Raw genomic sequence first — 14,277 nt, forward strand, 5'->3', positions numbered from 1 at the left:
TTATTATGAATGTTGAAGGGAGAGGAGGCTCTGAGGGCTCACTCACCACTGCCTGCGCAGTTCATCCCGCGAACGTTGTATCACTATCATCATCATCTGTTAATGCGTGTCTGTACACGCGTGACACCTTGCCTGTTATTAATGATTATTTTCTGCAGCATATATGATCGACAGAACAACAAAGCTTACTATGTGGGCTTGTTCAATACATCGACTTTGCCTTCACTGTTTTGGTTTAAAGTGCGAGTTTTTCGTTTGTGTATGTTTTTTTCTATTGATTTACTATACTCGGCAGTGATTGCTGGCTATCACGGTTGCTTATTACGTAGATTTAGGATAAGCTCGTGTCTTATAATACTTTTGCAAACACTGACCGCAGGCCACAGTAGTATTGTAGCGGTTACGGTGCTCGGCTGCGGACGACCCCGGCCGCGGCGGTCACATTTCAATGGAGGTGAAATGCTGGCCGCGTATACTGTGGAGTGTCAGTGCATGTTTAGAAACGGAACACTATCTATCTATCTATCTATCTATCTATCTATCTATCTATCTATCTATCTATCTATCTATCTATCTATCTATCTATCTATCTATCTATCTATCTATCTATCTATCTATCTATCTAGGCTGATGCTATATTCACGAAAATTCGGTGTAACTAAATTGTTTGTTAGCGGAAATTTTAGCTAATTGTAATGTTTACACACACTCAGCGAAGGCGGCTGACCGAAAGCAAGTGCTTATGAAAGAAAAGCTTCAAGGAACTTAGCGACCATTTTCGAAGTAGCCATAAAATGGCTTCACTAAGCAAGTTTATTGCCTCACGAATCGACCACGGCAAGTATTTTAGAATCCTCCAAATACGAGCAGAGAGACAGAGATGCATCGCACGCTGTAAATGCTTTCTCACTTGTCCCGACGAAGACGCTAAAATCGAAGCATGGAGGCCTGGTGGCACGGGGGAAGGATGTTACATCACGCACGCGTCGTTACCTTGAGCGCTTTTTCTTTCTATGAACACGCAGCTAACCTTAAAGAGGCCCTGTGACACCTTTTGAGCATGGTCAGAAAATGCTACCGATCGGTAGTTGAGGCTCCCGACAACACGCGAATCAAATATTAAGCACAGCATGCGGCCTGGAATTCACAATCAATTATCAAAGTCAGCTTAAAAAAAGCTTTCCCTTCTCTCGACAAATCACGGAAAATAAGCAAAATAAGCCCATCTATCAGTCATTGGCTGAGTTGAACATGGCGCACTGAGTTGTTCCAGAGGTGGCTGCGAGAGGCTGTCACTTTCCACGCGTGCGAGCGCGATAGTACTGAAAAAGCCGCGTATTCGAAGAAAAAAATTGCTCAAGGACACGAGGCGCGAGTGACGTTTTTTGTTTGCCCCTCCCATCCAACCCTGCTCAGCTTCCAGAGCTATCGTCGGGACGAGAGAAGAGAGAATGTAATTGCAGCATGCGACAAACCTTTGTAACTCCACTCCCGCTGGTCGGATTCTTAAAATTTTTGCGGCGTTGAATTCATGAGGCAATAAGCTGTTACGGTGAACTCATTCCATGGTTACTTCGAAAAGTTTTTCAGGTCCCCTTTAAGTGAGATCGCGCGACCGCATGCGGGCACATGGCGGCCTCCAGCGATGGGCGCAGTAACCGTGCAGCCCACGGTGCTAAAATCAGTCAAAGGCCGTAAATTTGGGTATATGTGGCATGGTATTTCAGTATATGGCATCCAGTATATATCTTGATTGTGCCTCGACGAGCTTGGTCTCTGTCTTTTGAGCGCCATGACTTCATTGAACATAACAAACCAACTGGCCCAAAAGTCTGTTATCTTGTAGCAGTGGAAGTTTTTGCTGATTGATATGTGGGGTTTAACGTCCCAAAACCATCATATCATTATGAGAGACGCCGTAGAGGAGGGCTCCGAAAATTTCGACCACCTGGGGTTCTTTAACGTGCACCCAAATATGAGCACACGGTCCTCAGCATTTTCGCCTCCATCGAAAATGCAGCCGCCGACGCCGGGATTCGATCCCGTGACCTGCGGGTCAGCAGCCGAGTACCTTAGCCACTAGACCACCACATCGGGGCAGAGGAAGTTTTTGTCCCCCACCGTGATGACCCAATGCCAGTTTGTAAAGGAGTTGGAAGCCCCGGCATAGCTGTGGTAGAATACTGGGCTGGCACGGAGGGTACCCAAGTTTGAATTCCATTGTGTCTTTGGTGTTTCTCATTTACTTTGTTTCCTTATTTCACGCGATAGTGGTTACGAGCACCAGCGGCCGCGGACAACTAGGGTGCGCGTGACCCTTTTTGTCTTCTCATAATACCTTTCGTTGTAAAATACGAAAATATACGAGTAGCCCCTGAAAAGAACTGGCAAAACAAGGACATCAACATAAGCTACTTGGTTGACGAAATCGATGTAGCTTTCGGCGCACGAAATGACCAGCACACAGTAGACGTGGGACACAAATGCACAGGAAAACTACGTAGATGTCATACCAATTCGCCTGAAACGTTACGCTGTTGACCCAAATCTTGGTAAGCGCTACAACACTACAGAAGCTAATGAAAGCAAGCAAGATGGACACGAGAGATAGAACAAGACATTCACACCATTTTCAAGGTACTGCTTGGTAACTTTGAAGGCAGCAAATCTGTAGCGACGAGAAATTGTTCAAATCATCAGAACGCCTACCTAAATGGGCCAATATTGTCACGACGCAGACACAGCAGGAGTCTGATATAGAATAGCTCACTTTAATTAAAATGAAAGGCGCTCGTAAAGAGCACCGGGCAAGAGCTTCGTCTTCCTTTCTGGCTGCGCGAGCTCTCCTCTGCAGGTTGAATGCGGCATTTGCCTCCCTCTAGGAAGAGCATCGACCCGATGCTCGGCTATAGAATACGCAGTGTATGTAGTTGACGTATTACGCAACTGGCTCTCTGCAATATGGTTTCATCCGCACAACGTGCACGATTTCAGATTTTTTGAGCTCGCGAGGAACTGTCAGGGATGACCTCATAATTCACGTCACTTAGGCGTCGTACAACATTGTAGGGACCAAAGTACTTCTTCAGTAACTTTTCAGAAAGGCCGCGTCGGCGAATAGGGCGCCAGACCCACACTTGCTCGCCTGGTTGATAAGTGACGTATCGGTGTCGCAGGTTATAACGTTGTGCGTCGTTACTCTGCTGTCGGGCGATTCGCACGCATGCTAGCTTCCGCGCCTCTTCAGCTCGTTGGGTAGAGGCTTGAACATCTGTGTCTGTATCGTCACAGTCGTGCAGCAACATGGCATCAAGCATTGTCGTTACTTCACGGCCATAAAGAAGACTAAATGGCGTGCTCCGTGTAGTTTCCTGCTGCGCCGTATTATAGGCAAACGTCACGTATGGTGGAACGTCGTCCCAATTTTTATGATCCACGTCGATGTACATACTGAGCATATCAGCAATTGTCTTGTTGAGGCGTTCTGTTAAGCCGTTGGTTTGTGGGTGGTAGGACGTAGTTTTTCGATGCGCTGTTCCACTCAACTCAAGTACTGACTTGAGGAGCATGGCCGTGAAAGCGGTACCTCTGTCCGTTATTATAATTCTAGGAGCACCATGCCTCAGAACACTATTTTCGATGAAACATCATGCCGCTTCTACTGCGGTTCCACTTGATAAAGCCTTTGTTTCTGCGTAGCGAGTAAGATAGTCCGTAGCGACAATTTCCCACTTGTTTCCAGTATGCGAAGTCGGAAAAGGTCCAAGGAGGTCCATTCCGATTTGTGCAAAAGGCATGGTGGGCACTTGAACTGGTTGCAACAATCCGGCTGGTTTTAAAGGTGGCGATTTTCGTCGTTGACAATCGAGGCACGTGCGGACGTAATGCTTTACAGTATCTGGAAGCTTCGGCCAGTAGTACTTCTGTTGAATTCTGGCCAATGTGCGCGTGTATCCGAGGTAGCCGGAAGTTGGCTCATCGTGGTAAGCGCTCAGGATCTCATCGCGAATGGATGTCCGGACAACAAGTAAGTGGGCATTTCCACTGGGGGCAAAGTTCTTCTTGTATAGGACACCACTGCGCAAGCAGAATGATGGCAGGCTCCTTGCAAATATCTTGGGAACGCTTGTAGACTGGCCGTTAAGGAAATTAATAAGAAGAAGCAACTCACTGTCTTCTTTCTGCTTAGACAAAATGGTGACTGTGTCGACCACTCCTAAAAATGCCATGTCATCATCTTCTGAGACATCGTCTTGCTTTATGGGCGACCTGGATAAGCAATCAGCATCAGAGTGCTGCCGTCCCGACTTATAGACGACCGTCATATCGAATTCTTGTAGGCGTAAGCTCCAGCGCGCTAGCTGACCGGATGGGTCCTTCAAGTTGGTCAGCCAGCAAAGGGAGTGGTGGTCGCTGACTACGTGGAAGGGACGGCCGTAGAGGTATGGGCGAAACTTCAAAACTGCCCATACTACAGCAAGACATTCCTTTTTCGTTGTGGAATAATTGGACTCGGCACGGGAAAGCGTCCTACTTGCATATGCAATCACTCTCTCGGCTGAGTCTTGCCACTGGACGAGTACAGCGCCTAAACCTATGTTGCTGGCATCGGTGTGGATCATGGTTGGAGCGTCCTCGTCAAAGTGAGCAAGCACAGGTGGTGTCTGCAGGCGCTGTCGTAAACCGTCAAATGCTGCTTGTTCCTTTTCGCCCCATAAAAATGGGGCGAAAAGGAATCCTCTCTCGTTATGCGTGTTAAGGGCGACGCTATGTGCGAGAAATTGGCGATAAACCTGCGGTAGTAGGCGCAAAGGCCAAGAAAACGTCTTACGGCCTTCTTTTCTGTTGGCACCGGAAATTTTCAGACGGCGTCGATCTTGTCGGAGTCCGGACGAACATTTTCATAGCTCACCACATGTCCTAAGAATCGGAGTTTCTTGAAACCGAAATGACATTTCTCAGGTTTCAGCGTTAAGCCAGCGGACCGTATTGCTCGAAATACTAATAGCAGCCGACTTAGATGTTCCTCGAATGTTGGTGAGAAAACAATGACGTCGTCGAGGTATACCAGGCACGTCTGCCACTTAAGGCCTGATAGGACGGTATCCATCAGTCTCTGAAATGTTGCTGGGGCTGAGCACAATCCGAAGGGCAAGACTTTAAACTCGTAAAGCCCGTCAGGCGTAACAAAAGCAGTCTTTTCTCTGCCCCGCTCATCGACCTCTATTTGCCAATAACCGCTTTTCAGGTCCATCGACGAGAAAAAGCGTGCATGCCTCAGCCTGTCAAGAGAATCGTCAATACGCGGTAGTGGGTATACGTCTTTCTTTGTCACGCGGTTCAGCTTGCGGTAGTCCACACAGAAGCGTAAGCTGCCATCTTTGTTCCTAACTAGCACTACCGGTGATGCCCAAGGGCTTTTTGACGGCTGAATGGTGTCATCATTGAGCATTTTCTGGACTTGTTCTTGGATTGCTTCGCGTTCTTTCGGTGCCACGCGGTATGGGTTTTGTCGAATCGGTCTTGCCGTCTCTTCCGTTTTAATTCGGTGCTTTGTCAGTGGCGTTTGATTTACCCTCGAGGTCGACGAAAAACAATCTTCAAACTGGCCGAGAATATCTAGAAGACTCTGCCTCTGAGCTGGCGATAAATCTGTGCTCACGTCGACAGGCAGTGGTATTGAAGCGGCCGGCGTCTCTGCCTGTTGTACTGCGAAGCACTCGCGGAATTCTACAATTTCTTTGCAGTATGCAACTGTGGTACCCTCTGTAATGTGTCGACGCTCGTTGCTGAAGTTCGTCAACAGGACCTCTGCTTGCCCAGACACTACACTGACGAGACTTCTGGCAATGGCGATTCCTCGAGAGAGTAAATGCGTCGATATTTGTTCCGCGACACCTTCTCCAGTATGCTGCGTGTTACACGTGACAGAGACGAGGCGGCATGACAACGGTGGCATGGTCACGTCGTCAATCACGCGCATGGGCTTGCGCTGCAGCGCTGCGCTATGGTCCGCAGAGAAGGTCAGTACACCGTCCGGTATATTTATGATGGCACCGTCCTCCCTCAAGAAATCCATACCCAAGATGGCCTGTTTACAACACTCAGAAAGAATAACGAAGGTTGCGACGAATGATGAATCCCCGATCTTGATTCGTGCGGTGCACTTTCCAGTAGGCGTCAGTAGCTGGCCTCCGGCTCTTCTAATTTGCCGCCCCGTCCATTCCATTTTTACCTTCTTCAGTTTGTCAGCCAGATTCGCACTCATTATTGAAATGTCCGCACCAGTGTCTACCAGTGCGGTCACGTCGTGACCGTCAATTGAAAGTGTAATGTCGGCGGTGACAATTTCGTCTTTCGTTGGTTCATTCAAAATGTGCGGCGCTTCGTGCGGCGGTAATGGGTGATTTTCAACTCTTCGGCAATTCGCAACCTTCCCCCTTAAGGTCGCTGCTTTTAGTTTCCCCGGCGTGGACTGGGAGATCTTCCTCTCGCCATGTCCGTGGTGCTACCTCTATTAGATTGGAGAAAATGACCAGGGGAGGGCGAGCATGACCGGAACCCAGGAGAAACGTCCCGCGGGATCATCGTGCTCGTATCAACGTTGCGTCTTCCGTCGAAATAGCAACGAGGGGTAGTGGACGGAAATCCTTGATACCCGGCAACGCGATGAGGACAATACCGCACGATGCGGCCTGCTTCCCCACAAGCACAGGGGCTTGTAGTCAGGGGTATGCCATACGTCGGTTTTGCGGAGTGGGGTCCGCATCGGCGTCGACGTTTCCTTGTAGTACCAAGGCACTGTCGGCAGCTGTTGCTGGTGGTACTGCTGAGGTGGCGGCACGTTAGATCTAGGCTGTCGACGGAGAATATCTGCATATGTTAGCCGAACTATTTCAGCGTTCGGCTCGGGAAGTGAAAGCGCTTGCCTTATTTCTTGGCGAACAACTTCTGTGACCGACGCAATCGCGCAGTCATTCGGTGTGGCGGCGAGCTTCTTCACCTCTTCTTGCACAATTTCGCGTATCAGGTCACGCAAAGAACGCTCGTCAGGGGTCACAGTGGTCACGGCGGTTGCGCTGATTTGTCCGCTGTTGTTTGGGCGGTCGTACTGGCGGTAGCGTAGCTGCAGTGTGCGTTCGATGGCGGTCACCTCCTTCAAAAATTCGTCGACGCTTGAAGATGGGTTCCGCACGAGACCAGCAAACAGCTGCTCTTTAACACCGCGCATGAGGTGGCTGATCTTTCTGTTCTCGGGCATATCGGGATCGGCTCGAAGAAAGAGACGAGCCATGTCCTCAACAAACATAGCAACAGACTCGTTGGGCTTTTGAATCCGTGATTCAAGGAGTCGCTGTGCATGCTCCCGCCTTTCGGTGTTTGCGAAGGTGTCCAGGAACGTCCGCCGGAACTCGTCCCACGTTGACCACACGCGATTCGTGAACCATGTGCGAGCCCCGTCTTGAAGAGGGAAATACACGTACCCCAACTTCTGTCTGGCGTTCCACCCGTTAACGTTGGCTGTGCGCTCGAACTCCTCAAGCCAGTCATCTGTGTCCTTATATGCGTTGCCATGGATGTCCACAGGAGTTTTAGGGGTTAAAACAGTCACCTGTGTCGTGCTTGGGCTCGTCAAGGTGGGGCAACTGCTTCCGGGCGTGGTCATGTTTTCCGTCCAAGGACCGAACTCTGGGCTCTGGCCTAACAGGCGGCGGCTGGCGTGGTGAACGGGTGTTTCAACGAGCGGAAGTCTTTGTGGACTAGATCCCGGGCTGTTGGAAGGTGTCCTGGACATGTACCCAGCACCTCCACCAGTGTCTCGACGCAGACACAGGAGGAGTCCGATATAGAAGAGCTCACTTTAATTAAAATGAAAGGCGCTCGTAAAAAGGACCGGGCAAGAGCTTCGTCTTCCTTTCTGGCTGCGCGAGCTCTGCTCTGCATGTTAAATGGGGCAATATAAAGAAAATGCCTTACACTACAATTGTTCGTAAGATAAATTTTTCGAAAATCATTGTGCTCTATAGCTTTAGCAAAGCCGGCTAGTCAACAGAAAATAACGCTAACCAATGACAGGTTTCATGAGTTCCTGGTGCTTATGAAGAAGTTTCTGAGCATGGGGCCTTAAAAAAAAGAAAACAACTGAACACACGCAGTTCATTCCAGTGTATAACTTAGGCTTTGTAAGGAGGAAGACCTGAGGCAAAACTCAAAACTACGGGTAGATATAAGGTAATTTATCCACTAATTTACAGATATGGTGGCATTAGGCTCATACAAGTCTTCCAAGACTGTGACCATCAGAGGGTCCGTTCATATGAGTCCACCAGCTGATATGCACGACATGCAACACTATCGTATGCACTATTCGTGTAGTAGATTGTATTTGTTTATTTTTACACGCTTGTGGGGCTATAAGAGGCCTCCCAAGGACTGCTCATCATTAGAAACAAATATTACAGTAAATACTGAACGCACCAATACAGGTTGCCGCTGCACATATACTGTCTTCATATATATATATATATATATATATATATATATATATATATATATATATATATATATATATATATATATATATATATATATATCGTAAGCTTCAAATGATAGTGTAAGCATTAGCGAGGCTTAGCATTTTGTAGCCGATTTCTTCACCTATTGTTTATTCGATCCATCCACCTTCCTACATGTCCACCTAGCACCATACGCAGCACCGATGCGCCATGTTTGTCATATTCGTAACTCAGAGGAAATTTAAGCACTTACGTTTAAACACACTATAGGTATTAATGGCGCGTTTACCACCAAAGCGCGCAGATACAAGGAAAACGTGACGTCGAGCAATCATCTCAAGAGCAATATACACGTAGTGAGAGCTCTGTTTCTCATTCACTGGTGTATTACACCCGTCGTAAACCACTGCTTCCACGTCAGGTCAGACTTGACGTGGTTACAGCGATAACAATGATTTTAACTCAAGGAGACTGAACGACAGGACGATGGAAGCTGCAAGCTTTAGAAAAAAAAATATTGCTAATGGCTGCGACACCACGTTTACGCATGCGTGCGGAACGCGAGAAACAAAGAACTTGTGCACCCGGCATCAACGGCTCGCCGTGCAATTTCATGTGCACTGACTGACATTGTAGCCGAGGAGCGTCCGCAACGGTCAGACTGATCGCGAGCAGAGGGGAGGAGTTGGTGTTCACCTCGTGTGGTCCTGGCCGTCGTCGTCCGGGCTGGAAGGCTCTGCCTGCGGCGGGGAGAGAAGGCGTGAAGCGGACGCCAGCAGTGCGGCAGACACGTGCCTCACCTGCATGCAGGCTGCCCGGAGAGCGGCGGTCCTTGCGCGGCGGCGGCGGTCCTCGCACCGCTGGCGGTAAGCGGCCCCTGGCGAGCTACTAGTCGGGGCGGCCCCCTCGAGAGAGAGAGGCGCCCCCAGGCGGTACCAAGGGGTCTGGCTGCCATTGGGGCCAGCGGCCGCAGCAGGGCCCGGGGCGATAGAGATACACGGTGCCGCGCGCGAGGCGGTATGGAAGCCGCCTCGCCGGGCTTGCATAGCGAGGGCGGCCCTCTCTGGGATACATGTGTGTGCTCTAGGCGAGCCTAGCGGCCGTAGGGCCGGCTACGGTAACTGGCTAGGTCCCTGCTGCGCGCTCACTTGCCCCAGTAGCCCCCGGGCCGCCTGGCACCGAACTGGTGGGCGCAGGGCGCGGCCGCGCCGCCGTGACAGGGCGCGCCGTGGCACGGGTGCATGGTGCCGGTCTGTTGGGCGGCCACCGAGGGCGGCATGGGGCCCAGCTCCACGTCGGAGCCGTCGTCCTGCGCCTTCATCTGGTTGGCGTAGAAGTCGTACAGGCGGCCCAGGATGACGGTGGCCATGGCGCTGCCATGGTTGTTCTCGATGAGGCGCAGCACGAACACGCCGTCCCAGCCCAGGTAGTTGACGGCGATCTTGCGCGAGACGCGCGACAGCTCGCCCAGGCTCACCATGCGGGTCCTCCAGAGGCAGAGCCGCACGAAGGCGAACCGGTTGCAGCGGAAGCAGCGCCACAGCCAGAGCAGCAGGCTGGCCAGGTTCAGCGGCAGCAGGAGTGCCAGGTAGAACCATACGACGGAGAAGATCTTCTCGTTGAACACGTTGATGGGCAGTACGCAGCGGCAGAGGTAGGTGCGCAGGCCGCCCTGGAGCGCGGCTCGCACCTGGCACAGCGTCTGCAGCGGGAACCGTGGCGAGTTCCACCAGTCGCCATCGGCGGCCAGCCGTCGTGCCAGCTCGAGGCCGTGGCGCAAGAAGCCGCGGCCCAGGAAGGCCGTGAGCAGCAGGAACTGGAGGCCCACGTTGAGCACGTAGAGCGATTTGACCAGCAGGTAGAGTAGGCAGAGGTAGCGCGTGGGGCCGCCCACGCAGCGGCAGGCGAGTGGGAGGCCGCAGGCCGGGTCCGTGCAGCAGCCCGCGCTGCCGGCCACCAGCGTGTGGAACTGGTCCACGAACTCGGACAGGAGGGCCTCGCGCTGCTGGCAGCCCGGCGGCAGGCTGGCGATGTCCGAGGCCCGCTTGAGCAGCCGGCGCAGCTTGACGCCCGCGCTGTGCGCGCACGCGCCCCACAGTACGAAGGGCAGATGAAAGCAGCAGCCCTGCACGAGCAGGATCAGCGGCGCCCACTGGTAGTATGAGACGTGCACGCGACGCAGGCGCTCGGCGCCACCGGCCGGCGGGGTTTCAAAGCCCGCGTAGTCTAGCTCCTCAGGCTGCACACGCGGGTCCGGCGGCTCTCGCGGCGGAGCTTCGGCCGCCTCGTCGCCCTCGGCGTCGCTCACCAGGTAGTAGGTGGAGGCTGTCCAGCAGTAGCTGTTGACAAAGCGCGCCTGGGCGTCCGTGAAATAAGTCGGCGTGAAGCACTCGATTGGGTCGCCGATGTACTGGCGCGTAAAGATGGGAAGCGCCAAGAACAGGAACACCACCAAGGTGTACTTGCGGTTCAGCTTGTCCACGCCGTCGTCGATGGGCACATGGATGCCTCCGATCAGGTCGTGGAAGCGGAACAGGAAGGACATGCTCTTGCCTTCGCCAGCCGGCTGATGGTCGTGCGGCGCCTGCGCGTGATCCGTGGTGACGCTTCGGGGCGCTGCGCGAACGCCGCGGTGCCTGCTGGCCGCTCTGGGTCGCCCGGGCCCCCGCCGCCGGTGCCGCCGCCGCCGCCGCTCTCACGCTGCTGCTGCTGCTGCCGGGACCGCTGCGCTGGCGCATGGCAGCCCGGGCTAGCATGCCACCTGCAGCAGCCAGGCCGCCTTAGCGGCGCTGCGCTGCCCGGCCGCCATGGCCCCACTCACCTGCGACCGCGCATGCGCACCGTGGCACACTGTTAGCAAAACGCCAAACCCGAGGACGTGGAGGCTCGTTCTCACAACCTGACAACACTTCGGTGAACTATATAGCATTTTCTTCCCTTCCACCAGATGTGACCATAACGTAGGTAACACCGTATTGCTACTCGGAATTCGTTACTGTAATGCACTTAATCGGGCCTTATACATGAAACATCTTAAGCTACGGAGTTGTTCGTATACAACAGCCAGTTCCAGCTAATCCTTACGCTGAGCACATGGCTAGTGAAAGCAACCACCCATGGCTAAGAACACTTAGAGATTCAAACATAATGAATTGAGCACACGAGTTAATTCATGAGCCTTTTCCTTCGTAAGTGCTCGATGTCATTGGCCAGCAGGCTTTGCAATATATATGTCAAGCACAAAGATCAGATGAAATTTGCTCTTGCAAGCATTTCTAGCCTAAGACAACTTGTTAAAACAGGAACAGGTTCGCAATTCTTCCGTAAGATTTCTTCTAGCCATGACTACTAGTGAGATCTATAAAAAAACGCTAAGCTAAGGATGGTGAACAGTGGCGGGGACGAGCACTGGCCTTTGTCTTTGACTGTGTCCATCGTCTTTGCCTTAGTGCTAAGGCTCATGTCAGTAGTAATGGCGTACCAACTAACCCGATCCACCTCTGTTTCGTCAAGTTTAATTGACAAATGTTACTGACCAGGTAGCCCCCAAAACGCCAAAATGCTTGCTTGGTAAGTGTTACCAAATTTACTAGAAACTTCACTTACTAAAAATGACAGTTCCACCACCATACATACAAGTGTGGCAGTAATTTCGTGAATCTTCATGTAAGCATATTGCTATTCTTTCTTTAGAAGTATGTGAGCTGTAAAGGGCAATGTAGGTGTTATCGTCTATTTGCAAGTCAGCATACGTATGTCTTACGGTAAGAATGCTGGCTCCTAAGTGAAATCTCGTACTGCAGTCTCATATTTCCCACATAAAACAATGTGACACGACGATTTATACATTCCTATTAGTAACTAACTATAACTACCAAATTACCTATATAAATCGTCCATTCTGACGTTGGGGCTGAATTGAATCATTTGACATACACTGTACTCGCTCCTACAGTGTTTTTGAAGAGCGTATTAATGTGCTTTTGAAGTTTACCGCGAAAGCCTGCTTTACAGCTAGTGGCACCCACGCCATTTCATTCGTCTTCCCCGGATGTGCCATCAGTATAAAAGCACACCTTCTCAATTGTGGTTTTAAAGGGGCCCAGCAGCTATTTTTGAATATAGAGGGAAAACACGGCCCATCGGTAGTGAAGGCTCCTGCAAACATGTGAGCTGAATATTATAGCACTGCACACGGCAAGGAGCTTGATATTTTACGTTGCAAAGACAGCTAAAAGTTACTCACTCTTCTCAGGGCGAATTCCGGGATAGACTTTGTATTACATCTTAGGCGTAGAACGACGACCCCTGAGTGATTTGAGCATTCGTGGACGGCATAGTTACCGAAGCACTCATGGGGTGCCACCACAAATCCACACCGCGTTAAATTGTGCAAACATTACGCACTATAGTATTACACTACCTCGCTTCTCATCAAACCGAAAGTGAACCAGCGTGCTGACATAGCTTCTTTCAGCTGTGCGATCCTGCTGTGCGAACTGGCTGACTTAAATCCTGTGATTACAACGCACCATTGGTGTCAATGCTTAGCTGTATCATTACCTGAGTTCATTTTAGTGTTCATTACTTCTTACTTTCTCAATCCCTAAGCTGGGAGGCCAGAAAAAATTACCGGGATTGTGCCTCCCCCCTCACAATTAAACGCACTCATCCGAAACAGCCGTTTGCAGAAACACCTGGCAGTATAAGAACTTAGGAACAGCGGCGTGCAGTGTGACTGATGGGAAATAAACATGGCGCCGAGGAGCTCACAAATTCAGATAATAATGGTAGCACAAAGAAACAGGGCACAAGAATGCAACAAAGAGACACACGCGCGGCGCTACATCTTTTTGTCACCGTCTTGCATCATGTTTCTTAAAGCTACCATCGTTTTCCAAATATGCCGTACCAACAAGTTCACCTTGCAACTTCAATCAAGCTGAAAAAGTTGCAGCTTCAAGCAGTAAAGCATATCGAGACGTTCAATACTATTTAGTGTTGTCCTACTTCCGCTTAAGTAATCATTAGCGCACAAAATTAGCTTCGCCTTATTTTTTATGCAACGCGCTTATGTATCCCTTGGTCAAACTGCATGCCTGCTGTTCCTTGACATAATTTCAAGACGAGGCAACAAACCTACATTACTACAGAAAAGGTAAAGCATCATGCCGGAGAATAGAAAGTCGTGCAATACGTCGTGCCAAAGTTTAAAGCAGCATGCAAGACTAAGTAACAAAATGACCATGCAGAGAACAGGGACATTGAAGGAGCGTCGAAGGTTCAAGAAAAAAATGGGGAGCAAGCAGTTGGCCGAAGGGGAACCCCCGCCGCACTTTGACAAATTTATGTTCTAGAGGGCCCAGTTACCCGTTTTTTATTCGCAATATTTGTCTGTATATCGAGACTCTTTTGGATTGGCTTTACGCAAGCCAGGCGGGAAATAAAGCTATTGCCATGAGCGAAACCTATCAGTGAACAGCTTCGGTTTGACGCCACTGACGAATGTGACGAAGGAACCGCAAGCGCGAATGAAAACGAATGGGACAAGTCACTTGTACACCGCAGATTCTGTGAAACCGATCGGTGAAAGGCAGCTTCGGTTTGATATCACCGACGAATGTGACGAAGCAACCGCAAGCGCCAACGGAAACGAATGGGACAGGTCGCTTCTACACCACAAATTGTGCGAAGTTTTTGACGCAGAAGGAAAAAGCAGGTCTCCAGCGTACGTCTCTGGCCGACGTTCAGTGAGGACCTT

General features: G+C 50.7%; 1 protein-coding gene across 3 annotated transcripts in view; it reads right to left on the reverse strand.

Annotated features, from left to right (window-relative positions):
* Positions 1 to 14,277, reverse strand: part of LOC119177237 (innexin unc-9) — a 73,792-nt gene that overhangs the window by 15,837 nt on the left and 43,678 nt on the right. For all 3 annotated transcript variants that reach the window (XM_037428660.2, XM_037428662.2, XM_075878319.1), the window contains exons 2-3: positions 9,317 to 11,337; positions 9,213 to 9,256 (exon numbers count right to left, since the gene is read on the reverse strand). In XM_037428660.2, the coding sequence (XP_037284557.1) occupies positions 9,661 to 11,061 (1,401 nt within the window). In that variant the 5' untranslated portion in view covers positions 11,062 to 11,337 and the 3' untranslated portion in view covers positions 9,213 to 9,256; positions 9,317 to 9,660. The remainder of the gene's footprint in view (positions 1 to 9,212; positions 9,257 to 9,316; positions 11,338 to 14,277) is intronic.

The sequence above is a fragment of the Rhipicephalus microplus genome, chromosome X (genome assembly GCF_043290135.1).
Source record: "Rhipicephalus microplus isolate Deutch F79 chromosome X, USDA_Rmic, whole genome shotgun sequence".
Classification (NCBI taxonomy): domain Eukaryota; kingdom Metazoa; phylum Arthropoda; class Arachnida; order Ixodida; family Ixodidae; genus Rhipicephalus; species Rhipicephalus microplus.